This window comes from Anomalospiza imberbis, chromosome 22 (assembly GCF_031753505.1).
Source record: "Anomalospiza imberbis isolate Cuckoo-Finch-1a 21T00152 chromosome 22, ASM3175350v1, whole genome shotgun sequence".
Taxonomy (NCBI): Eukaryota; Metazoa; Chordata; class Aves; order Passeriformes; family Viduidae; genus Anomalospiza; species Anomalospiza imberbis.
Genome location: NC_089702.1, coordinates 6432084 through 6457740, shown reverse-complemented (window position 1 = coordinate 6457740; position 25657 = coordinate 6432084). Strand labels below are relative to the sequence as shown.

General features: G+C 59.8%; 3 protein-coding genes and 1 long non-coding RNA gene across 4 annotated transcripts; 2 read left to right on the top strand and 2 right to left on the bottom strand.

Moving 5' to 3' along the window:
• Positions 1–1277: 1277 nt before the first annotated feature.
• Positions 1278–12351, top strand: PFKM (phosphofructokinase, muscle). Its single transcript, XM_068212449.1, has 23 exons — positions 1278–1387; positions 2890–2988; positions 3720–3793; positions 3890–3967; positions 4257–4446; positions 5074–5239; positions 5317–5361; positions 5449–5557; positions 6177–6272; positions 6362–6454; positions 6545–6670; positions 6968–7032; positions 7115–7178; positions 7354–7500; positions 8637–8707; positions 8796–8883; positions 9136–9288; positions 10536–10700; positions 10804–10865; positions 11067–11178; positions 11303–11402; positions 11780–11885; positions 11994–12351. The coding sequence occupies exons 2-23, from the start codon at positions 2898–2900 to the stop codon at positions 12139–12141; spliced, it is 2349 nt and encodes a 782-aa protein (XP_068068550.1). The 5' UTR covers positions 1278–1387; positions 2890–2897; the 3' UTR covers positions 12142–12351.
• On the bottom strand, positions 6226–7332 carry LOC137486879 (uncharacterized). Its single transcript, XR_011005810.1, has 2 exons — positions 6926–7332; positions 6226–6815 (listed from the first exon to the last, which is right to left on the bottom strand). It is a non-coding gene; the product is annotated as an uncharacterized lncRNA (long non-coding RNA).
• Positions 12352–12982: 631 nt separating the features above from the next.
• On the bottom strand, positions 12983–15498 carry ASB8 (ankyrin repeat and SOCS box containing 8). Its single transcript, XM_068212451.1, has 3 exons — positions 15276–15498; positions 14608–14712; positions 12983–13917 (listed from the first exon to the last, which is right to left on the bottom strand). Exons 1-3 carry the CDS (start codon positions 15390–15392, stop codon positions 13285–13287), a joined length of 855 nt encoding a protein of 284 aa, XP_068068552.1. The 5' UTR covers positions 15393–15498; the 3' UTR covers positions 12983–13284.
• Positions 15499–20420: 4922 nt separating this feature from the next.
• On the top strand, positions 20421–24310 carry LOC137486857 (zinc finger protein 787-like). Its single transcript, XM_068212394.1, has 4 exons — positions 20421–20466; positions 20837–21019; positions 22809–22901; positions 23595–24310. The coding sequence occupies exons 1-4, from the start codon at positions 20436–20438 to the stop codon at positions 24308–24310; spliced, it is 1023 nt and encodes a 340-aa protein (XP_068068495.1). The 5' UTR covers positions 20421–20435.
• The last annotated feature ends 1347 nt before the right edge of the window (positions 24311–25657 follow it).

Below are 25657 nucleotides of genomic sequence, written 5' to 3'. Positions count from 1 at the left end.
TCTGGGGGGCTGTGACCCTATGGGGGCCACTCTGGGGGGCTGTGACCCTATGGGGGTCACTCTGTGGTAGGTGGTCACTCTGTGGGGTTGTGGCCCTATAGGGGGTCACTCTGTGTGCGTTTAGCCCATTACAGCCGGTCCCTACAGCTGATCCCGTTACAGCTGATCCCATTACAGCCGTTCCATTAGAACCGACCCCATTACAGTCAATCCCACCGTAGCTGGACCCTACAACCAATCCCATTACAGCTGATCCCACAACAGCTGATGTCACTGCAGTCCATCCCATAATAGCCAGTCCCTGCAGCTGATCCCATAACAGCCGATCCCATTACAGCCGATCCCGTTACCCCGATCCCGTTACTCCGATCCCATTACAGCCGATCCCGTTACCCCGATCCCGTTACTCCGATCCCGTTACTCCGATCCCATTACAGCCGATCCCGTTACCCCGATCCCATTACAGCCGATCCCGTTACCCCGATCCCGTTACTCTGATCCCATTACAGCCGATCCCATTACCCCGATCCCGTTACTCCGATCCCGTTACCCCGATCCCATTACTCAATCCCATTACAGCCGATCCCGTTACAGCCGATCCCGTTACTCCGATCCCATTACAGCCGATCCCATTACAGCCGATCCCGTTACTCCGATCCCGTTACAGCCGATCCCATTACAGCCGATCCCATTACCCCGATCCCATTACAGCCGATCCCGTTACAGCCGATCCCGTTACTCCGATCCCATTACAGCCGATCCCATTACAGCCGATCCCGTTACCCCGATCCCGTTACTCCGATCCCGTTACAGCCGATCCCGTTACAGCCGATCCCGTTACTCAATCCCATTACAGCCGATCCCGTTACAGCCGATCCTGTTACTCAATCCCATTACAGCCGATCCCGTTACCCCGATCCCGTTACTCCGATCCCATTACAGCCGATCCCGTTACTCCGATCCCGTTACAGCCGATCCCGTTACCCCGATCCCGTTACTCCGATCCCATTACAGCCGATCCCGTTACAGCCGATCCCATTACAGCCGATCCCGTTACCCCGATCCCGTTACAGCCGATCCCATTACAGCCGATCCCGTTACTCCGATCCCGTTACAGCCGATCCCGTTACCCCGATCCCATTACAGCCGATCCCGTTACCCCGATCCCGTTACTCCGATCCCATTACACCGCCCCTCGCGGCCGGTCCCAGGTCCCGGCCCGTGTCCCCGCGCTGTCCCCGGGCCATGGTGGCGGTCCCGGTGGCCCCGGGGCTGTCCCCGGGGCTGGGCCGGTTCCTGGCCCCGGCCGCGCTCTCCTTGGGCGCGCTCCTCCTCCTCCTCCTGCTGTCCTTCCTCCCGCCCGGCCCGAGCCGGCGGCGCTCCGCAGGTCAGTGCTCCCGGTGGGCGGAGGGGACTGGCGCCAGTAACGGCCCCGGGAGGGGACCGGTAACGCCCGCGGACTGGCACCAGTAACGCCCGCGGACCGGGACCGGCGCTGAACTGGAGCCGGGAGAGGCAGCGGCAGGGAACGGGCACTGGGAGCAGTAAGGAAAGCAGGGCAGATCCCACCGGGAACAGCGACCCAGACCAGTAACGGCCCCGCACCGGGACCGGTGATGAACTGGAACCGGTCAGGGAGAGGTACTGGAATCAGCAGGGAGCGGGAACTGGCACTAGTACCGCCCCCAGACTGGGATCGGCGGGGAACTGGAACCGGGAGAGGCACCAGCAGGGAACGGGGACTGGCACCGGTAACAGCCCCGGACTGGCACCAGTAACGCCCCCGCACGGGGGCCACCAGTCAGCTGGAACTGGGAGAGGCAGGGAATGGGGACTGGGACCAGTAAGGAAAGCAGTCTGGAACCAGTGAGGAGTGCAGAGCAAATCCCCCAGGGAACACAGACAGGGACTGGTAAGGACAGACCGGCACCAGTAAGGAGGATAAACTATCACCAGTAAGGAGGCCAGACCAGTAACCACAGGGAACAGAGACTGGGATGAACAGGGAATCCAGACTGGGACCAGTAAGAACAGAGCGGCACCAGTAAGGATAAACTGGCACCAGTAAGGAGTGCAGAGCAGCTCCCACTGGGAATAAACTGGGACCAGTAAGAACAAACTGGCACCAGTAAGGATAAAATGGCACCAGTAAGGAGTGCAGAGCATCTCCCACTGGGAATAAACTGGGACCAGTAAGAACAGAGCGGCACCAGTAAGGATAAACTGGCACCAGTAAGGAGTGCAGAGCAGCTCCCACTGGGAATAAACTGGGACCAGTAAGAACAAATTGGCACCAGTAAGGAGGATAAACTGGCACCAGTAAGGAGTGCAGAGCAGCTCCCACTGGGAATAAAGACTGGGACCAGTAAGAACAAACCGGCACCAGTAAGGAGGATAAACTGGCACCAGTAAGGAGTGCAGAACAGTAACCACAGGGAATGCAGACTGGGACCAGTAAAGATAAACTGGAACCAGTAAGGAGAACACAGCAGTTCCCACTGGGAACACAGACTGGGACCAGTGAGGACAGACTGCCACCAGTAAGGAACAGAGACTGGGACCAGTCAGAAGGACAAAGCGGCTACCAGAGGGAATATGTACTGGGTCCGGTAAAGACAAACTGGGACCAGTAAGGAGAGACCGGGACCTCTAAGGACAGCCTGGCGCCAGCAGGGAATAGGGACTGGGACCAGTATCGAGGGCTCCCAGTAAGGAGTGCCCCAGCCCCCCCGGGCGGGAGTGTCCCGGCGGTGGCAGCGGGGCTGTCCCAGTGTCCCCGTCCCCGTGTCCCTCCCCCAGCGGTGCCACTCTGCGCTGGCAGCGCCACCCGGAGGGACAGAGCCGCCCTTCCCGCCTTGGGATTTGCCCGAATTTCCCGATTTTTTCCAGGCAGGAAAATGTCCCCGAGCCCCGCGGGAGCCCAGCGCCCCGAGACCCTGGGGGTCGGCAAAGCCATCGCCGTCCTCACCTCCGGGGGGGACGCGCAGGGTAAGAGGACCCCAAAGCCCCCGGGATCCAAAAGCCCGCCCGAAATCCCTAGAAATGCCCCCAAATCCCACCGAATCTCCCCCCCCCCACAACTCCCCAAATCCCCTGGGATCCCGAAATCCCTGGGATCCCAAAACCTCCGCCCCAAATCCCTCCTGAAATTCCCCCCAAATCCCTAAAAATCCCCGCCAAGTCCCCAGAACTGCTCGTGTTGAGGTAAAAACCAGGATTTTGATCCCACAGCCGTCGGGGTTTTCCCTGGATTGAGGTTCTGGGAATGACCTTGGATTTTGGGGTGGGGTGGAGCTCGGGGGGAGTTTTGCAATGGCGGGGGGGAACAACGGTGACAAAATTCGGGCAGGGGACCCCAAGTGGACACCGGTGGCACTTTGGTATCGAGCCAAAATAACCGGGCTTGCCCAAAATTCTGAGGATTCATCCCCAAACTTGGGATTTTTTTCCGGGGGTCTCAAGGATGGGGGGGGGGGGTGCTAGGCCACGGGGGCCCCCCCGGAGTGTCCCCTCCCCCCCCCGTGTTTGTCACCCGTGTCAGGCGCTGCCACCAAAGGTCACCGGGGCAAAAATAACCCAGGCGGTGGCAGCTGTGGGGGGGAGGCGGGGGGGCCGGGCCGGGGGTGTCCGCTGGTGGGTGGCAGCCGCAGGGAGGGGACGGGGGCCTGGCTTTGGGGATGTCTCCGGGGGGGTGACGCGATGACCGCGGTGTCCCGCAGGGATGAACGCGGCCGTGCGTGCCGTGGTGCGCGTGGGGATCTACACCGGGGCCAGGGTGTTCTTCGTGTGTGAGGTCAGTGTCAGCGCCAGTCCCAGAAAAATCCCACAGCCCCGCTCCAAAATTTGGGAAAAGGGTGTAATTTAACCACTGTCCACTCTGTCCCCACAGGGCTACCAGGGGCTGGTGGACGGTGGCGACCACATCAGGGAGGCCACGTGGGAGAGCGTGTCCATGATGTTGCAGCTGGTGAGGGACACGGACAGGGGGACACTGGGGGGATCCCCTCCTGGGCTGGGGCAGCACTGGGTGTGGTCCTCACTGGTCCCAGTTTGTCCCTCACTGGTTCCAGTCTGAGCCTGGGCTCAGCAGAAAATGACCCAAAACCAGAGCTGAGACGGGAGGAGGAAGGGCGGGGTGGCCTTGGGGACGGACATGGGGACGACACAGGGATGGGACGGGCGGATGGACAGAGGGGTGGACGGACACAGGGACGGGCCAGCCAGCCCCAAGGCCACCCACGCCTCGCTGTCCCCAGGGTGGCACGGTGATCGGCAGCGCGCGCTGCCAGGATTTCCGCACGCGCGAGGGGCGGCTCCGCGCCGCGCGGAACCTGGCCAAGCGCGGCATCACCAACCTGTGCGTGATCGGCGGCGACGGCAGCCTCACCGGGGCCGACACCTTCCGCGCCGAGTGGGGAGGGCTCCTGGCAGAGCTGCTCAAAACCGGTACGGGGGGGAGCCCCGGCACCACCCTGGGGTGAGGGAGAGGGTTGGGGTCAGAAGAGAAAGGTTTGGATTCAAAAGCACACAAAAATTTGGGTTTTCGCACACAAAAATGTGGGGTTCTTCCTTAACTGCGGAAGTTTAGGACACCTTGGCTCCCCAAGGGGACATTTTGGAGGGGGGAGACAATGAGAACAGGGGGTGCGGAAAGGTTTGGTTTTGAATCAGGATGTGAAACTCAAAAATTAGGGTTTTTTCCCCTAATTGTGGAGGTCTGGGGCACTGTTGAAGATGTTTTAAGGGGAGACACAGAGGGAAAAGAGGGTGTGGTAAAAAAAATCAGGGTGCAGCACTCAAAAATTTGGGAATTTCCCCCAAAACAGAGATTTGTGGCACTGCTTCCTCCTAAGGGGACATTTTGGAGGGGGGTCCCACATCAGGAAAGGAGGGTGTGGGAAGGTTTGTGATTCCAAAAGAGTTTTGGTTCCCAAATCAAGGTGTCCTACACAAAAATACGGGGTTTTGTCACCCAAAGCTGAGCGTTTCCCCCCCCAACAATCCCTTTGACACCTCTACCCCCCGAGTGACCGTCTGAGGATGACGTCCCCCTCCTGCCCACCCCCTCCCCAGGTGGCATCACGGCAGAGGAGGCGCAGCGCTCGAGCCACCTGAACATCGTGGGCATGGTGGGCTCCATCGACAACGACTTCTGCGGCACCGACATGACCATCGGCACCGACTCGGCGCTGCACCGCATCATGGAGATCGTGGACGCCATCACCACCACGGCGCAGAGGTGACAAGGACACCCTTGTTGTTCCCAACCCCCCGGTGCTCCCGTTTCCGGTGGGTGACGCTTTCTTGTCCCCGCAGCCACCAGAGGACTTTCGTGCTGGAGGTGATGGGGCGGCACTGCGGGTACGTCCTGGTGGCACCTGGGAGGGGGTCTCGTCACCCCAGAAATTGGGGGAAGTGGCTCAAAAGCGGTTTTTGGCCCCATTTCAGGTACCTGGCGCTGATCACAGCCCTGGCCTGCGGCGCCGATTGGGTTTTCATCCCCGAGTCACCTCCTGAGGATGACTGGGAGGAGCACCTGTGCAGGAGGCTGGCTGAGGTGGGAGGGAGGGATGGACACGGGGGTGGACACAGACAGGGAGGGATGGATGGATGGACGGACAAAGGGATGGATGGATGGATGGATGGATGGATGGATGGATGGACGGACAAAGGGATGGATGGATGGATGGATGGATGGATGGATGGATGGACACAGGGAGGGATGGATGGATGGATGGATGGATGGATGGATGGATGGACACAGGGAGGGATGGATGGATGGATGGATGGATGGATGGATGGATGGACGGACACAAGGATGGAGGGATGGAGGGATGGACAGACACAGGGATGGATGGATGGATGGATGGATGGATGGATGGATGGATGGATGGATGGATGGATGGATGGACGGACACAGGGAGGGATGGATGGATGGATGGATGGATGGATGGACACAAGGATGGAGGGATGGAGGGATGGAGGGATGGACAGACACAGGGATGGATGGATGGATGGATGGATGGATGGATGGATGGATGGACACAGGAATGGATGGATGGACTCAAGGATGGAGGGATGGATGGAGAGATGGACAGACACAGGGATGGATGGTTGGATGATGGATGGAGGGATGATCTCCCCCCATCTCTGTTGCCACCCCGTGACCCCCCCAGACCCGTGACGGCGGCTCCAGGCTCAACATCATCATCGTGGCCGAGGGCGCCATCGACAAGCACGGCAAGGCCATCACCTCAGATGACATCAAAGCCGTGAGTGGGGACAGGGGGACATGGGGGACAACCCCCTTTGCCCCCTCCCTTTCTGGGGCCAGCCCTGGAGCTCTCCTGTGTCCCCACAGCTGGTGGTGAAACGTCTGGGGTACGACACCAGGGTGACCATCCTGGGCCACGTCCAGCGCGGGGGGACTCCCTCAGCCTTCGACCGCATCCTGGTGGGCACCTCCTTCCTCACCCCGGTCTCAAACGAGGGGACCTGGAGGTGACAGCCCCCCTTGGGAGGTGACACCCCCGTGTCCCCTCAGGCCAGCAGAATGGGTGTGGAGGCCGTGATGGCGCTGCTGGAGGGCACACCGGACACACCGGCCTGCGTGGTCAGTCTGTCCGGCAACCAGGCCGTACGCCTGCCCCTCATGGAGTGTGTCCAGGTGGTGAGTGGGGATGGGGGGACACTGGGAGTGGCCCCAGTCCCAGTCCAGGGATGGTTTCCACACCTGAGATGTCCCCAAACCCTCCAGGAAGTGTCCCCAAGCCTGCCCCAGGGATGGATCCCACCCCAGGACACCCCATTCCACCCTAATCCCATCCAAAACACTCCAGATCCCATCCCAGGACACCTTGATCCCACCCAGGACACCCCAATCCCCTCCCTCCCCCAGTCCCATCCCAGGACACCTCAATCCCACCCCAGGGACAGATCCCACCCCAATCCCTCTCTGTGCCCCCAGACCAAGGACGTCACCACAGCCATGAACGAGGGACGCTTCGAGGACGCGGTGAAGCTGCGGGGCCGGTGGGTGGCACCTCCATGTCCCTGTCCCTGCAACCCCAATGTCCTCAAAACGTGTCAAAACCTCAACTTGCCCAATTTTTAGGAGCTTTCAGAACAACTGGAATGTCTACAAGCTGCTGGCCCACATCCGCCCGCCTGCCACCAAGGTAGGGGGCACTGGGGAGGGCACGGGGAGGGGCCTGACCCGGGACACCCCAGTTCCATCCCAGGACACCCCAGGCATGGATACCACCCCCATCCCATCCCAATCCAACCCCGATCCCACCTAGGATACCCCAAGCCCACCCCAGGTTACCCCAATCCCCGTGTCCCTGTCCCCAGAGCGGGTACACGGTGGCCGTGATGAACGTGGGCGCTCCGGCCGCGGGGATGAACGCGGCCGTGCGCGCGACCGTGAGGATCGGCCTCATCCACGGCCACCGGATGCTCGCAGTGCACGACGGCTTCGAGGGGCTGGCCTTTGGGATGGTGAGGGTCCAGGGGGGAATGGGGTGGGAAAAGGGTGAGGAAAGGGTCTGGGATGCGGAGATTCCAGAGGGGAAAGGGTTTGGGATGGTGAGATTCCTACAGGGAATGGGGTTTGGGATGGATTTGAGGGGCTGGGATGGTGAGGGTCCTATGGGGGAAAGGAGTTGGGATGGGGAGATCCCTATGGGATAAAGGTTTGGGATGGTGAGATTCCTACAGGGAATGGGGTTTGGGATGGATTTGAGGGGCTGGGATGGTGAGGGTCCTATGGGGGAAAGGAGTTGGGATGGGGAGATCCCTATGGGATAAAGGTTTGGGATGGTGAGATTCCTACAGGGAATGGGGTTTGGGATGGATTTGAGGGGCTGGGATGGTGAGGGTCCTAGGGGGGAAAGGAGTTGGGATGGGGAGATCCCTATGGGATAAAGGTTTGGGATGGTGAGATTCCTACAGGGAATGGGGTTTGGGATGGATTTGAGGGGCTGGGATGGTGAGGGTCCTAGGGGGGAAAGGAGTTGGGATGGGGAGATCCCCATGGGATAAAGCAGTGGCCAGGGCATGACGGATTTGAAGGGCTGCATTTTGAGATGGTGAGATTCCTACAGGGAAAAGGGGGTGGGAAGTGCAGCATGGGTTTGAAGGGTTGGATTTTGGGAGGGGGAGATCCCAGAGAGAAAAGGGGGTGGGAAAAGGGAGTGAGAATTGTGGGATGGGTTTGAGGGACTGGAGACGGTTTTGAAGGGTTGGGTTTTGGAATGGGGAGATCCCAGTGGGAAAAGAGTCTGGGAAAAGAGTTTGTGAAGTGCAGGATGGATTTGAGGGGTTGGGTGCTGGGATGAGGAGATCCCTGTGGGAAAAGGGTGCAAGAAAAAGGCCAGGGAAGGGGCAGTTGTGGCACTGCAGGGATGGAGATTCCTCCGGAATTCCTCAGGATGGGGGTGTTTGACCCCTGTCCAAACCCCAGCCCTGCTGTGAGTCTGATCTGCTGCTGTCCCCAAGCCAGGGGACATCGTGTGACCTCCTGAGAGGGCTGAGGGGACGTCGTGTGACCCCAGTGTCACTCTGATAGGGCCGAGGGGGGCCAGTGTGACCCCAGATCTTCTCCCACCCCATTAAACCCCTTTTTCACCCCCCAGGTGGAGGAGATCGGCTGGAATACCGTGGGCAGCTGGACGGGGCTGGGAGGATCCAAACTGGGCACCAAGAGGTGACTCCCCTCTCCGTGTGGGGTCATTTGGGGTCTCTCTGGGGTCCCCCTCTGGTCAGGCTCATCCAGAGGAGTTTACCCTTCCCAGGACTCTGCCCAAGAAATATTTTGAGGAGATCAGCGCCAATATCAGCAAATTTGGGATTCATGGTCTTATCATCATCGGTGGCTTTGAGGTCAGCGGGGTGTGGTCAGCAGGGTGTGGTCAGCAGGGTGTGGTCAGCAGGGTGTGGTCAGAGCATGGCTGGGGCGTGGCCAGGATGTGGTTAGAGGGGCATGGTCAGGGTGGGGTCAGCGTCCCCCTGCTATCCCCCAGGCATTCACAGGCAGCCTGGAGCTGGTGGAGGGCCAGGTCTGGTCAGGGTGTGGTCAGTGTTCCTGTTCCTCTCCTCTCTGCATTGTCTCCTGATGTCCCCATTGTCCCTCAGGCGTTCACGGGTGGCCTGGAGATGGTGGAGGGCCGGGCGCGCTTCGAGGAGCTCTGCATCCCCCTGTGCATCGTGCCCGCCACCGTCTCCAACAACGTCCCCGGCTCCGACTTCAGCATCGGCGCCGACACCGCCCTCAACACCATCACCACCGTGAGACCCCAGATACCTCCCCAAAATCCCCCGCGTCCCAAACACCATCACCACGGTCAGACCCCAAATCCCCAGCGCCAGCACCACAGTCATACCCCGATCCTATAGCCTCTGATCCCAAACACCATCACCACAGTGAGAACCCAAATCCTGTATCCCATATCCGTCCTGATCCCAAACGCCATCGCCACAGTGAGAACCCAAATCCTGTATCCCATATCCGTCCTGATCCCAAACACCATCGCCACAGTGAGAACCCAAATCCTGTATCCCATATCCGTCCTGATCCCAAACGCCATCGCCACAGTGAGAACCCAAATCCTGTATCCCATATCCGTCCTGATCCCGAACACCATCACCACAGTGAGAACCCAAATCCTGTATCCCATATCCGTCCTGATCCCAAACGCCATCGCCACAGTGAGAACCCAAATCCTGTATCCCATATCCGTCCTGATCCCGAACACCATCACCACAGTGAGAACCCAAATCCTGTATCCCATATCCGTCCTGATCCCAAACACCATCACCACAGTGAGAACCCAAATCCTGTATCCCATATCCGTCCTGATCCCAAACACCATCGCCACAGTGAGAACCCAAATCCTGTATCCCATATCCGTCCTGATCCCAAACACCATCACCACAGTGAGAACCCAAATCCTGTATCCCATATCCGTCCTGATCCCAAACACCATCACCACAGTGAGAACCCAAATCCTGTATCCCATATCCGTCCTGATCCCAAACGCCATCACCACAGTGAGAACCCAAATCCTGTATCCCAAATCCGTCCTGATCCCAAACGCCATCACCACAGTGAGAACCCAAATCCTGTATCCCATATCCGTCCTGATCCCAAACACCATCACCACAGTGAGAACCCAAATCCTGTATCCCATATCCGTCCTGATCCCAAACACCATCACCACAGTGAGAACCCAAATCCTGTATCCCAAATCCGTCCTGATCCCAAACGCCATCGCCACAGTGAGCACCCAGTGGAAGTCCCAAATTCCCCTGATCCCAAAGCACTTCTCCCACCACTCTCACCACTCAGACCCTGATGGAAACCCCCCAACTCCCCTGACTTTAAACCACTTTTCCTGACCCCAAATCCCCCATTTCATGTGACCTGATCAAGCAGTCTGCCGTGGGCACCCCAAATCCCATGACCCTAAATGACAACCTCAAATCCCCTGGCCCTAAATCCCTTTTCCTGCCCCCAAATCCTGTCCCCGTTGCAGACGTGTGACCTGATCAAGCAGTCGGCCGCAGGCACCAAGCGCCGCGTGTTCATCATCGAGACCATGGGTGGCTTCTGTGGCTACCTGGCCACCATGGCCGGGCTGGCGGCCGGCGCCGACGCCGCCTACATCTTCGAGGAGCCCTTCAGCAGCCGTGACCTGCAGGTGGGGACAGTCCTGTCCCCTGTGCCCAGTGTCACCAGGGTGGTGTGGCATGAGTAGGTTTCCATTCCTGACCCCACTCCCACCCCCATTCCCGACCCCGCAGGCCAACGTGGACCACCTGACGGAGAAGATGAAGACCATGGTGAAGAGGGGGCTTGTGCTCAGGTGGGCCCCGGCTTTGGGAGGGACCTCACGTCGCCCCCGTGGGGACTGGGTTTGGGATCAGGGGAACTGGGCTCTCACTGTGGTGAGGGGTTAGGAATGGAAGATTTGGGGTCTCATCACGGCGCTGCTGTTTGGGATCAGTGGAATTGTTTGGGATGGGGTGAACTGTGGGATTTGGGCCTGATCCTGTCCCTGCTGTAGGAATGAGCGCTGCAATGAGAACTACACCACAGATTTCATCTACAACCTCTACTCCGAGGAGGGCAAAGGGGTTTTTGACTGCCGGAAAAACGTCCTGGGGCACATGCAGCAGGTGGGAACGGGGAGAGGGTTTGGGAATTCCCCCAGGAACAGGATTGGTGTTCAGGGGATTTCCCCGGGAATGGGATCAGGATCTGGGGGATTTCACTGGCTCATCCTGGATTCTCCTGGGGCAGGGAGGCAGCCCCACCCCCTTTGACCGTAATTTCGGCACCAAGATGGGCGCCAAGGCCGTGGCCTGGATCACCGGGAAGATCAAGGAGTGCTCCCGGCATGGTGGGTGCTGCTGGATGGGGGATCCCAAAAGGACCCCAGAGTGACCCTGCACTCCCAAAAGCCCCTCCAGCGGATTCTGGGGGATGTTCCCCACTCCTGGATGATCCCAAACATTCCTAACCTCCCCTCCCATGTTTCTGGAAGGTCCAAATATTCCAACCTACCCTCCCACAGGTTTTCACCTCCTGGAGCATCCCAAACATTCCCAACCCCTTCTCCAGGAGGATCCCAAACATTCCCAACTTCCCCTCCCAGGTGTTCTCCCACCCCTGAAGATCCCCAGACATTCCCACCCTTCCCTCCCACGGCCCTGGAGGATCCCAAATATTCCCAACTGGCCTCCAGGAGGTTCCCCAAGGTTCCCGTGTTCCCCCCAGGCCGGATCTTTGCCAACACGGCTGACTCGGCGTGCCTGCTGGGGATGCGCAAGCGCAGCCTGGTGTTCCAGCCCATCGCCGAGCTGCGCCAGCAGACGGATTTCGAGTGCGTGGCCCTCCCTGTGCCTCCCTTCCCCACCCCGGGAAAGTGGGACAAAGCCGGGGATCCCTCCCCAGGGATGTCCCCAGCCTGTCCCTGTCCCTGTCCCCTCAGGCACCGCATCCCCAAGGAGCAGTGGTGGCTGAGGCTGCGGCCCATCCTCAAAATTCTGGCCAAGTACAACATCGAGCTGGACACGTCGGAGACGGCGCACCTGGAGCACCTGACCCGCAAGGTCCTGGTCCCCGAGGCCACCCTGTGACAGCCACGGTGGCCACTGCCAGCCTGAGGAACCCCAAAAATCCCCTTTTCCCACAGCGTCCGGGGGCTTTTTGGGGATTTGATGGGATTTTGGGAAGAGGTCCCCAAGCGATGTCATGATAAATTGAGGATGGATGGTGGAGGTTGGGGTTTTTAGGGTTAAAAGTCACAAAATGGAGATGTTTCAATAAATTCAGTGCTTGTCCAAGTGCTCCAGGTCTCTGTGAATCCATGGAAAGGTGAACCTGGATCACACTGACAGCAAATCCCTCCTGATCCTCAGGATTTCCCTGCGCAGCTTAACAGAGAGGGATAGAAGAGGTAGAAGTTGAGCTTTCATTCCACAAAATAACAATAACAGTTTTTAGCTGCTTGGTTTCACCTTGGAGAGCTGCTCTTCCATTGGATACTGGAATAGATCCCAAAAAAAAAAAAAAAAAAAAAAACCCAAACCAACACCAAAGGGTGAATTCCTGGTGGGAAAGCTCAGGAAGAGACTGAAGAGATGGGAGGGAAACCCTCAGCTGCACATGGAGCTCTCTGGAGAAGATTTCTTTCACCCATAAGAATTCCAACCCTGCAAAATTTTGGTTTTTGAGGTGGTTTCACTTTTGATGCAGCATAAAAATTATGGGTAAACAGGGAGAACTTCACTCTCCATGCTGGAGAAACACCCAGATCTTTGATTTTCAGCCAACATATCCCACAGGATTACTCTGCAGCCCATCCCACAATTTCTTGCCTTGGGTCCTTCCTCAAAGGAGACTTTTCCTTTAAAACCTTCCTTTACCAAGGCAAAAAAAAAAAAAAAAAGAAAAAACCAAAAAAAGGGGAAAACCAGATTAATCCAACAGCTGGGATATAATTTGCCATCAGAGGGATATTGTGCATTGCAGGAGAGTGAAAGGGGGGGACAGGGAGAGAAGCAGGGGGAACAGAGAGGAGGAAATGGAGGGAGCCTGAGAGAACGGGCAGAAATGGAGGGGACAAGGCGACCAAAGGGAGGCAGTGTGAGGGGCCAGCGGTGTCCGGGGTGGCCAAGGGGAACAAAAACCATGGAGAGGAACCTGGGCAGTCACAAAGCGAGCGGGGAAGCTCTCCTTGGAGCGGGGGGCGATCCAGGGGGAGGGCAGGTGTCCCTCCCTCAGGTGAGCAGCAGCAGGTACTCCTTGAGGCAGGCAGGCAGCGGCAGCTGCTGCACGGCCTGGGGCAGGAAGCGCAGGCCGAGCGAGCGGCGCACGGCGTAGCGCGACAGCGCCTGCAGCGTGCCCGGCGCCGAGCACAGCAGCGTCAGCCGCTGGCACAGCTGCGGGTCCCGCGCCACCTCCCAGGGCAGGCTCCCGTTCTTGCGCAGCTCGAAGTGTCCCGTGGCTCTGTGCAGCAAATCCAGGCAGGAATCCTCCCGCTCCGTGCCCAGGCCCCGCACCAGCAGCGCCACCAGGCGCGAGATGGGGCTCTGGCCCTTCAGGTTGACCACGCGCACCTCGGCGCCGAAGTCCAGCAGGACGCTGACGCTCTCCAGGTTGCCCTTCATGGCCGCCCAGCTCAGGGGGGTGTCGTTGTTGTAGTCCAAGGCGTTGACCAGGGCGCCGTTGGCCAGCAGGGTCCGCACGCACTCGGCGTTGTTCTTGAAGGCCGCCCAGTGCAGGGGCGTGTCCTTGTTGCCGTCCAGGGAGTTGGGGTTGGCTCCGTACTCCAGTAAAATCTCCACGCAGGTTTCATCTTTTTCTGCTGCGTAGTGAAGGGCTGTCCGGTTGTAGCCGTCCAGGGCGTTCACCTGGGGGAGAAGAAAACCAAAAACGGTTTGGGGGTCAGCTGGATCCCGCAGCAAGGGAAGAGTCAAAGGTCCCAAATCCCAAATGTAGGGAAAAATGAGGCAGGGTTTTAGCCCAGTAGCCAGGGGAAAGCGGCGTAAAAAATCCAGCAAATTTAGGGTTTAATTCTTCCTTCCCAGCTACCTGAAATCTCAGTGCAAAAATTTAGGTTTCCATGCTACTCCCTCCCTCTTCCCAAAATGTCAGTGCGAACGTTTAGGTTTTAATTCTCCCTTCTCACCCTCCCCAACAGCTCAGCACAAAAATTTTAGGTTTCAACTCTTCCTCCTCTCCCAAAACCTCAGCCCAACAATTCCCTCCCTGCTGGGACAAAGAACCTTCCCCTGGTGCCACTTTGTGAGGGGAAACAAGCCCATGGAATAGCCTGAGCCGGAAAAGACCTACAAAGATCATCAAATCCAAGCCCTGGCCCTGCACAGCACACTCAAAAAAATCCCCCCACTATGCTGGGAGCGTTGTCCAAACCCCAGTCCCTGGAGCTTCTGCCCCATGACACTCTGGGGGAAGAACTTTTTCCCAAAATCCAACTTAAACACATCAGCTCTAACCCCAGCTGCTTATCCGCTCCTCCTGTCTTCCCTGCCTCTTATCTAGGCATTTTCCACCTGGTTTCAGTTTTTCCAAAGCTTTACCTCGGCTCCTTTTTGCAGCAGCAGCTCCACGCAGTCGGCATCAGCCACCATGCAGGCACAGTGCAGGGGTTTGAGGGTGCCGTGCAGGCAGTTCACATCGGCGCCCTGGGGAGCACAGGAACGCCGCCCCCGTCAGGAACTCACCCCTTCCCACCGCCTCACAAAGGGTTAATTCACACAAATCCCGGGGGTTTGCAGGAACCGCCTCAGGGTCTGCGAATCCCACGCTCTCCCCGGCCTCCCCATCCCTTCAAGAAAGGCTTAATTAAGAGAAATCCCGTGGGTTCGTTTCTACGAATGCTCCCGCTCTTAATCCCGCCTCCCGCTTGTGTTTCACCAATTCACTGCCCCCAAACGGCGCCCGGAGACCGCCCCGGCCCCGGCGGTGCAGAGGGTGGAAGGAAAAGCCTAGAGTCTCCACACCACCCGAGATGCCCCGGTCTTCCCCTCTCGGGACCCGAAAACCCCTCCGGAGAGTCCCCGCGGCGGCTCGGCAGGGAGCGGGACAGCCGGGGACAGCTGGGCAGTGCCCGTCGGAGGGACCCGGAGTCCCGGGGGGGCTCAGGCAGGCCGGCCCGGCCGCGGAAGGGGTGGGATGGCCCGGCCGCGGAAGGGGTGGGATGGCCCGGCCGCGGAAGGGGTGGGATGGCCCGGCCGCGGGGCCTCACCCGGCCGATGAGATCCTCCACGTTGTCCCGGGGGAAGGAGCGGATGGCGGCGATGGTGCGGATAAGGCGCTCGGATAGCGAGTACTTGCTCTGAATGCTCTGCATGATGTACCACATGGCGCGGGCCGCGCCGCGGCATCCCCGGCCGGCCCCGCCGAGCCCCGCGCCGGCCCCGGGGCGGGGAGGGAGCGGCCCGGCCCGGGCCGAGCCGCAGGAGAGTCCGGAGGTGGAGCCGCGGCCGTTCCGGAGCAATCCGGAGTGGCTCCGGGGCGGTTCCGGGGGGCCCGAGCCGCTCCCGGAGCGCTCCGGGATCAGCGGCGACGGCCGGCCCAGCAGGACGCGGAAATGCCGCTAACCGGAAGTGACATCACACCAAATGCCCCGCCCCGACCTCCTCGCCGCAAATCCGGCTGCGGCGCCCCCGCTGGTCCCGCCCCCTCCCTTTCTTTCCTCCAATCTCCAGCACCGACCGCCCTTAAGCCGCGCCCCCCATCAGATTTCCACCAATCCGCGCTTTCCTAAGCGCACGAAGGCCCTCCCCCTCCTCCATAGACGCCCTCGTAACCCCCATCCCACTTTCCCCTTAGGCCACGCCCACACAGACGCACCAACCAATAGGGACGCAGCAACAGCAACACGGGGGCGGCGCGGCGCGGTGAAGGCCACGCCTCCTCCCCCCCGGCCCCACAAACGGCCCCAAAACGGCCCCAAAACGGCCCCAAAATTGGCAATTCTTTAATTGCTTTTTCGCGTCTTCTCCCGCAGCCACCTCCAGGGAAGCCCCGGAGCTCCTGTCCAGGAGCCTCGGATCCCGTCAGAGGTCCCTGCTTGTCCTTCATGGCCGCGGGTTGAGATCCCAGTGGGAGCGGCCGCCACTGGCCGGCCGCAGAGCAGAGCCCTAAGTAAAGGAGAATGGTCCTGGCTACCGAATTTCGGGGTGGCCACCGCGTTTTGGGGAGTGGCTACTGAGTTCTGGCGGGGCTTGGTCACCGAATTTGGGGGGGGGGGTGGTGTCTGAATTTCGGGAATAGCTACTGCATTTGGAGGTTTTATCTTCGTTTAGGAGGAAAAGGGATGGGATGAGGGAGGGGCAAGGAGGAGGGGATGGAGCTGGGGTCCTCCCAGTGCTCCCAGTATCACCAAGCCCCCCTCCCAGTGCTCCCAGGAACCCAAATTCTCTCCCATTAGCCAACTGCCTCTTCCAGTCCTGCCCAGTAACCCCCTCCTCCCAGTGCCCCCAGGTCCCTCCTGGGGCTCCCTACATCCCTTCCCAGTTTATCCCCGTCCCCCCAGATTCCCCTCTCCGCATCTCCCAGTTCCTCCCAGTGCCCCCAGTACCTGTCTCTCGCTTGTCCCAGCCAGGGGGGGCACTAAGAGGGGAAAGGGGCGTTAGGGGGTTTTGAGGCCACCCCATAGATCGGGGTCAGCACTGAGGGGCTTCTCTGGGAGGGCCTGGGGTCCTGCGGGGGGTTTGGGGAGCTCTGGGCTCCTTCCGTGGGGGTTTGGGGTCACGCCATGGGGCTTTGAGGCCCTATATGAGCTTTTAGGGTCCCTCCTCAGAGATGAGGAAAGGGAGTGGGGCTTGGAGCTGAAGGCCGGGGCTTGGGGCATTATTTTGGGGTAAAACCTGTAGGATTTGGGGTCGCTCACCCACGCTGGAGGCCAGAGGGGTCCCTGAACTTCTGTAGGCTACGCCACCCTGAGGGGGGAGAGCGAACCGTTATATGGCAACCCCCGATATTTTGTGGTGGCCCCCCTTCGGGGTGAGGTGTCACCTGCCATCCCAGGGTGCCGTGGGACTGAGGGGGCTCCAGTGGGGCCAGGCGGCTGCAAAAGAGAGGCGGGAGGTTTGGGGGACCCCCCTGTGCAACTGAGGGACTCCCCCCATCCCAATTTCGGATGCCCTCCCCCCCACCTTACCTGACCACCCGACTGCTGAGCTGCCGGCGGGGCTGGGGAGTCACTGGAAAGGAGGTGGAAAATTTGGGAGGACCCCTATGAGCCAGGAGAAGAGGCCAGGGAGGTGTTTTAGGGTGCGGAAGACTCCCTTAAAAATTTGGGGGGCACTTACCCGAATGTGTGGGGGAGGGACGGGGGGTGCTGCTGCGGCTGCTCCAGCGCCAGCCTGGGGAGAGCTGTGAGGAGATTTGGAGGGCAGTTTTGTGGGGGGGAAGTTTTGGGGGACAGTTTTGGGGGTGAGGGAAGGGGCAGGGGGGCTTTGGGGGCAGTTTGGGGGCCAGGGGGGACTTTGGGGGCCACCTGCATGCGGCGCAGCTCCTCGTTCTCCCGGCGAAGTGACTCCAGCTCCCTGGGAAGGGGGAGGATTTAATGGAGGGTGGGAATTCCCCTCATTTGGGGTGGGGGGTCCCTCCGTAGGGCAGCTGAGGGGGGCAGAGCAAAGGGGGGGTAGGACCCTCCCAAGAAAGTGGCCAGAAGGATGAGGACTCCCATCAAGATGTTCACCAAGGAGTGCTGCCTCACCCACATGCCCAGAGGAGCCCAAGATGGAGGCGTGAACCCCCTACCATGGCATCCCCCTCACCTGCTCCTCTCCCCCAGCTCGTCTCTGGCCTTCTCCAGCTCTGCCTGCATCCGCCGAGCTCTGTCCCGGTGCAAGTTCAGCAGAAGCTGCACCTGTCCTGTCTGGAACCGCCACACCTGGGGGACATGGGTCACCCCATTGTACCCCCTCAGCGTGTGGGGCTGGGGACAGTGGTGGAACCTCATCCCCCACCACCTGTGTCCTCCTCACCTGTGTGATGTGGGCAAGGTGCTTGAGGGCGATGGCCACCGGGTTCTTGAAGAAAATCTTCTCCTGAGGGCGCATCTGTTGGGCATGGGGGTGTCAAAAGGATGGGAAGAAGGTTGGGAAACGGGAAGGGAAAAGGGTGGGAAGGGGATCTGGGGCACAACACGGCAGACACTGGCCTGTTCGGACAGGGGCAGGTAGCGGCAGGTGGTGCCACAGACTGGGCAGGGACCTGTAGGAGGGAGAGAGAAAAGTGAGGAAAGTGAGGGAAAAATATGTCTAAAAGTCTCCAAAATATTGTTCCTTGAGGGAAATGGACCGTTTCCCCTCATTTTAGGGTTTTAAATTGAGGCAGGATCCTCCATTTTCACAATGCTAAGGGTGTAAATTGAGGGAAAATCATCCTTTTTCCACCATTTGAAAGACAGAAATTGAGGGGAAACCCTCTTTTCATGATATTTTAGGGGTTTAATTTGAGGGCAGAGCCCTCAATTATTTATTTGCTTGAGTTGAGGTGACCCCTCCTTTCCCTCTCATTTTAAGGGGCTAAATTGAAGGAATACTCTCCCTTTCTCAGCATTTTAAGGGTTTAAATTAGGGGTTTTCCTCACGTTTACCTGTGCCCCCACAGCCCTCGCAGAGGATGTGGCCGCAGTTGGTGATGGCGAACCGGGCGCCATCCTGGCGGAAGCAGCGGCTGCAGTGGAACCAGTCCATGGCCGGGGTGAGGAGCTGCCTCAGAGCCTGGGAGGGAATGAGGGGGAAAGGTGAAGGGAAAAGGTGAAAGGGTGGGGAAAAAAGGTGAGAGAAAAAAGGGTCGGAAATGTGAGGGGGAAAGGGCTGGGAAGCGTGAGGTGAAAAAGGGCGGGAAAGTTGAGGCGGGGGGAAGGGCAGAGAAAGAGAAAAAGGGCGGGAAACGTGAGGTGAAAAGTGAGGGGAAAACAGCAGGAAAGGTGAGAGAAAAAAGGGACGGAAATGTGAGGGGGAAAGGGTCGAAAATGTGAGGGAAAAAAGGGTCGGAAACGTGAGGGGGAAAGGGTCGAAAATGTGAGGGGGAAAGGGTCGGAAATGTGAGGGAAAAAGGGCTGGGAAGCGTGAGGTGAAAAAGCAGAAAATGTGAAGGATGAAAGGGCAGGAAAGTTGAGGCGGGGGAAGGGCAGTGAAAGAGAAAAAGGGCGGGAAACGTGAGGTGAAAAGTGAGGGGAAAACAGCAGGAAAGGTGAGAGAAAAAAGGGACGGAAATGTGAGGGGGAAAGGATCGAAAATGTGAGGGGGAAAGGGTCGGAAATGTGAGGGGGAAAGGATCGAAAATGTGAGGGGGAAAGGGTCGGAAATGTGAGGGGGAAAGGGTCGGAAATGTGAGGGGGAAAGGGTCGGAAATGTGAGGGGAAAAGGGCTGGGAAGCGTGAGGTGAAAAAGGGCAGGAAAGTTGAGGCGGGGGGAAGGGCAGTAAAAGAGAAAAAGGGCGGGAAACGTGAGGTGAAAAGTGAGGGGGAAAACAGCAGGAAAGGTGAGGGGAAGCAGGGTGGGAAAAGGGAGGGAAAAAGGGTGGGAAACATGAGAGAAAAAAGAGGGGGAAATAAGAAGGGGAAAAGGGCAGGAAAGGTGGCGGGGGGAGGGGTGGGGGGAACGGTGGGGGAAAATGAGAGAAAAAGAGCAAGAAAGGGGAGAGATGGAAAAAGTGGGAAATGTGAGGGGGAAAAGGGCCACCTGGATGGGGACAGGGAAACCAGGATTGCGATATCAGGATGGGGACAGCAGCATCTGGACCTCTGGGGGCAGACGGGGATGAGGATAAAGACACCAAGATGGAGACATTGGTGGGATCAGGGATTTGAGGTGGTGCAGGGGGAGCACCCCAAAACCCTGATCTTACTATTTCCTGCTCCCAGAATCGCCAAATCCTGCTAAATCTTTGGCCGTGTTGCCTAATTCCAACAATTTTTAACTGGGGGGTTGGGGGGGCAGGAAAAGCACCCCCAGAATATCGGGGAGGGCCTCGGGGTTTGGGGGGTGCAGGAGGCACCCCAGAACCGCAATCCTACCACTACCGGATCCCAAAATTCCTCCGTGTCCCTGTTGAACCCTCTGGCCTCGCTGTGCAATTCCAACCACTTTTAATTCTAGGGATGTCGGGTGGGGGCGGGGGAGGCAGGAATGCATTCCCAGGCCCTCGTGAGGGAGAATCTGGGGGGGCACAAGGGCCACCCCAAAACCCCGATCCCGCTACCCCCCAGTCCCTCTATCTCGGGATCCCGTGATCCATCGTTGTGTAATTCCAACCACTTTTGATTCCCGGGGGCGGGGGCAGGAAACGCCCCAATAAAACCCTCTGGTGGGGGTCATTCAGGGATTTGGGGTGCGCAAGGGACACCCCAAAGCCCCGATCCCGCTGTTCCCGGGATCCCTGGATGCCGCTGCCGAGCCCTCCGCCCTCGTTGCGTAATTCCAACCATTTTTAATTCCCGGGGGGACAGGAAACGCGTCGCTGCCGTTACACAAAGCAGGAAGGGGTGAGGGAGAAGTCTGGGGGGTGCCCTGTCTTTAGTCCCCCCAAACCCACCCTGTCCATCCCCCACCCAGACCCATCTCCCGCTTGGAAAATACCCCCCCCTTCCAAAAACAACAAAACCCCAACAATTCGGGCAATTCGCATAATTCCCCCGCAACCAAAACCGGGCGGTTCGGGGGTGTCCCTGCTGGGGCCCGCCCTTTTTTTCCCCTCTAGGGGTTCCCCTCGCCCAAATTCCCGTTGTTCCAAGGTTTCCCCCCCCCCACTTTTCCCAGCGTTTTTTCCCCGCTTTTTTCCCAGTGGCGCATCCGGCGGGGAATGGGATGACGGGACCTTCCTGTTCCCGGCCCCGCGCCCGCCTCGCGCCCGGGGGACACCCCCGCCACGACCCCCCCGCACCCCCGAGCCCGACGGGACCCCCGGAGCCACCCCCGGAGCCCTCCGGAACGCCCCCGGCCCCTCCCGCGCCGCGGAGCCGCCGAGGTGAGTCAGGGGGCGCGGGGAGGGGGAGACGCCGTTTTTGGAGGGGGGGGAAGGTGAGGGGAAAGAGCGGAGACACCCCCCCCCAAAAAAAAAAAAAAAAAATTGGGAGATCCCCTCCCTCCAGTGTGAGATACCCCGATGTTGGATTTGGGGTGAGGGAGGCAATGGCGGAGGGGCGCCGTTGGGGGGCTGGAAATGAGGGGAAAAGGAGGGTGGGAACTCTCCCACAAAAAAACGGGGAGGACACCCCCCCCGTCCCCCCTCCCAACCGGAGATACCCCCGGGCTTGGATTTGTGATGGCGAGGCGATGGCGGAGGGGTGGCAAAAGATTTGGGGCGGGGGCGATGTGGATGAACGGCGGATTTCGGGGGTGGAAAGGGGAGGGAAGACAGCGGGGAGCACCCCCCCCCCCAAAAAAAAAAGAAAAAAAGAATCTGGGAGATCCCCCCCCGTCCAAATGGGGATTCCAGGGGATAGAGGGGAGCGATGGATTGGAGCCGGTGGGGGGTGGGGCGGTGGAAACGAGTCGCCGTTTGTAGGGTTGGAAAAGGTGGGAAAAGGAGAGCGGGGAACACTCCTGCCCCCCCAAATTTTGAAGATCCCTCCCCGATTGGGGATACCCCCGGTCTTGGATTTGGGAAGGGGGAGGCGATGGCAGGGGGGGACAATGGAAAGGGAGGGGGAAGGTGCTGTTTTTAGGTTTGGAAAAGAGGAGAAAAGGAGAGTAGGGACCCCCTACAAAAATCTGGGAGACCCATCCTGGAGTTGTGGATAACCTCCGTCTTGGATTTGGGATGGGAGGGGAGATGGATTTGGGCCTGGGAGGAGGGATCATGCGCTGGTTTGGGGGGAAGAAAGGGGGGAATGAGAGTGGGGACCCCCTCCAAAAAATTTGTGACACTCCTCCAAAAAATTTTGGTTACCTCCATGTTGGATTTGAAGGGGGGGGGGGGGGACTGTGGATAAACCGTTTTGAAAGAAGAGGCAAGAGAGTGGGGACTCCTCAAAAAAAACCCTGGGAGTCCCCGCCAGTATTCGATTTGGGGTGGGGGGTGAATTGTGGGGAAGGTTCCTGGGGCTCCGTTGTTCTTTTGTGCCCCCTTCCCAAAATTAAAGGGAGGGAGCAAACCTGGGGGGACTGGGAGTCATTTGGGGGTACCCTGGGTGATCTGGGGGGTCCCGAGTGATTTTGGGGGGCACTGGGTGACCTCCCCCCAGTCTGCATCCCTCCATTCCCCCCCAACCCCCCCAGATTTTGGGGGCTGAGTCTGGAGCAGCTGCGGGACCCACCGAGACCCTCAAAGAGCAGATGGGGGGGAATTGGGGAGTACAGGGAGATTTGGGGAGACACAGAGGGATTTGGGGGGACACAAAGGGATTTTTGGTGGGAACAGGGATTTTTGAGGGGGCACAGGGGGATTTGGGATCACATGGAGGAGTTTGAGTTTACACTGAGGGATTTGGGGCGACATGAAGAGATTTGGGGTGACACAGAGAGATTTTGGGGGAACAGATGGGCTGGGGGGCAGAGAGGTTTTCGGGGGGATGAGACTTAGGAGGGCATGAGGGGATTTGGGATCACCCAGAAGGATTTGGGCGGGGTACATGGAAACTGAGGGGGTCACAGGGAGGATTTTAGAGTCACACTGAGAAATGGGGGGGGTACAGCAGGAGCCAAGGTGCAAACAATCCTTTGGAATGGGGTGGGGGGGGCGGTTGTGGGTTTCTGCTGCACAGGGGGGGTCCTGGGGCGTTTTGGGGTGCTCAGGGCCCCCCTTGACGCTGCAGTCCCCGCAGGAGCCCCCATGGAGCAGGACGAGCCAGACGTGGTGGAGCTGCAGGACTCGGACGAGGGGGATGTGGTCCGGAGGGTCTTCATTGGTGAGGAGGGGACCCCAAAAGTGGATGAGGGGGTTGGGGGGCTCCAGGTAACCCAGAAAGGCGGTACAGAAAATTCTGGGGGGATCCAGACATTTTTGGGGGTGCTGTAGGCAAATTTTGGGGGTACCAGGCAACCCAAGAAGGGGATGCAGGCAAATTTGGGGGGACTCCAGACACCCCTAGAAGGGGGTAGAGGCGTTTGGGAGTGGGTTCAAGGCACTTCTGGGGGTCTCCAGACACCACTGGAGGGGGGCAGAGGCATTTGAGGGGGGTCTTAAAACACTGTTGAGGGGGTTCCAGACCCCTCAAGAAGGGGCTATGGGGAATTTTGGGGGCCTTCAGGTACTTTTGGGGGGCTCCAGACACTCCAGGAGGGGGCACAGCCTCTTTTTGGGGCACAGTGAGCGTTTGGGGAGGGGATTCAGTCCCTTTTTGGGTGACAACGACCATTTGGGGAGGGGTCCCAGCCCCTTTTGGGTCACAACAAACATTTTGAGGAGGCTCCAGGTAAACTGGGGAGGCCCCAGGCGCCCTTTTAGTGCACCATGAGCATTCGGGGAGGGGGCCCAGCCCGTCTCAGGAGTGCAATAAACATTTGTGTCAGGGTCCCAGCCCCTTTTAGGGTCACAGCAAACTTTTGGGTCGGAGGTCCAGCCCCTTCTGTGCTCTCACCCCCTCCCCGTGCCCCCCCAGCCGATGACGGCATCGTGAGCGACGGTGAGGCCGAGGTGCTGCCGCACGAGATCATCCGCACGGTGATCCCGCACAGCCCCCTGCGCCCCCCGCCGCCCCGCGGGACCCCCGCCCCGGCCCCGGGGGGCTCCGAGGAGGGCGGGGGCCGGCGGGGCGGGGGCCGCCAGCGCCCCTTCATCTGCAACGAGTGCGGCAAGAGCTTCAGCCACTGGTCCAAGCTGCTGCGGCACCAGCGCACGCACACGGGCGAGCGGCCCAGCACCTGCGGCGAGTGTGGCAAGAGCTTCTCGCAGAACTCGCACCTGGTGCAGCACCGCCGCACCCACACCGGGGAGAAGCCGTACAGGTGCGGCCACTGCGGCAAGAGCTTCTCCTGGAGCTCCAACCTCATCCAGCACCAGCGCATTCACACTGGGGAGCGCCCGTACGGCTGCGCCGAGTGCGGCAAGAGCTTCACGCAGAGCAAAAACCTCATCAAGCACCAGCGCACCCACGCCGGGCCGGGTGCGGCGCGGCCGCGGCGCTGCGCCCACCCCGCGGGTGCCCCGAGGGCGCTGAAGGGGCCTCGGGCGGGGGGCGAGGGCGAGGGGCCCGCGGGAGCCTCGGGCGGCTGCGGGCAGGAGCCGCTGATCTGCGTGGAGTGCGGGGAGAGCTTCGCCCGGAGCGCCGCGCTCAGGAGGCACCGCCGGGGCCACCGCCCGCTCTTCGTGCCCTGAGGGGCAGGAGGACAGTGGCACCGGGACATGGGGACACTCGAGCTGGGCACTGCCCGCTCTTGGTGCCCTGAGGGAACCTGGGAACACTGCGGAGAGGGCACAGGGACAGTGGGGCGCTGTCCTCGCACCGCTGGGGACACCGCCCCCTCTTTGTGCCCTGAGGGGCAGGAGGACGGTGGCACCGGGACGTGGGGACACGAGAGGTCCGCTCTTGATGCCCTGAGGGGACACCGCGGTGGGGACACAAGGACAGTTGGACAGTGTTCTGGCAGCGCCCGCTGTTGGTGACCTGCAGGGACGCACAGTGGGCCACCCTGGTGGAGGACACAGGGACTTGTGCCACAGACAGGAGATGTGGTGCCGCCATGCGAGGAGACACAGGCAGTGTTTCAGGGACAGGACGTGGTGATAGAGCTGGGGTCACCGCCACAGGTGAGGGGACGTGGTGACACCAAGCTGGGAGACAGTGGGGGGCACCTGGACTGGGACAAAGACAGTGACACTCAGGACAGAGTGACACGGAGCTGATGTCCCCAAGCCCACCCCGTGCCCTGTGTCACCCTCGGTGCCCCTCGCTGTTCCCCGTGGGTGCCACATCCCAGAGCTGTAAATAGGGGAAGGGGGGAGGGACACGAGGGTGGGACCCGTGGGGGGGGGGAGGTGACACCAGGACCCCCTGTGGGGTGGGGCGGGGGCATGGACGGGGCCGGGCTGTGAATAAAGTTGTGTTTTGGGGGACCTGGGCGTTGGTTTTAGGGGGTTTCAAAAATGGTGGGGGGGACAACCCTGGGAGAGAGACTAGAAACCCCTGGGGAAGGGCAAAAAGCCCCCGTGGGGGGGAGTTTGGGGGGGCTCCGGGGTTTGGAGGGTCCCGGGACAGTCCCTGCAAAGTCTTAAAGGACGGGGGGAGTGACAGAGGAAATTTGGGGGTCAAAAAAGGGGTCTCAAAACTTGGAAGGGATTGCAAGGAGGTCCCAAATTGGAAGGTCGGGGAGACCCCAAAACCGGGAAGGGTGTTGGAGGGGGCAAGAGGGCTCTCATATAAGTGGGGAGGGGGATTGGGGGACACCAGATTCTGTGGGTGCAGCTGTGGCAGAGCCCTCCCACCGCAGACCCCCCCATACCCCAAGTTCTTCCTCTCAGGACCCCTCAAAAAGCCCCAGATCCCACTCGGAGCCATCTCTCCCTTATTCCAGGGACTGGTACAAAACGGGGAAGGCAGTGTTGGGATTCCGGGGGGCTGCACCCCCAATCCCACAACAAGATTTTTGGGGTGGGGGGCTATGGCACAAGCCAGGAGCCCTGGGGCGCCATCAGCAGCTGCAGCATCTGCGTGATCATCTCCAG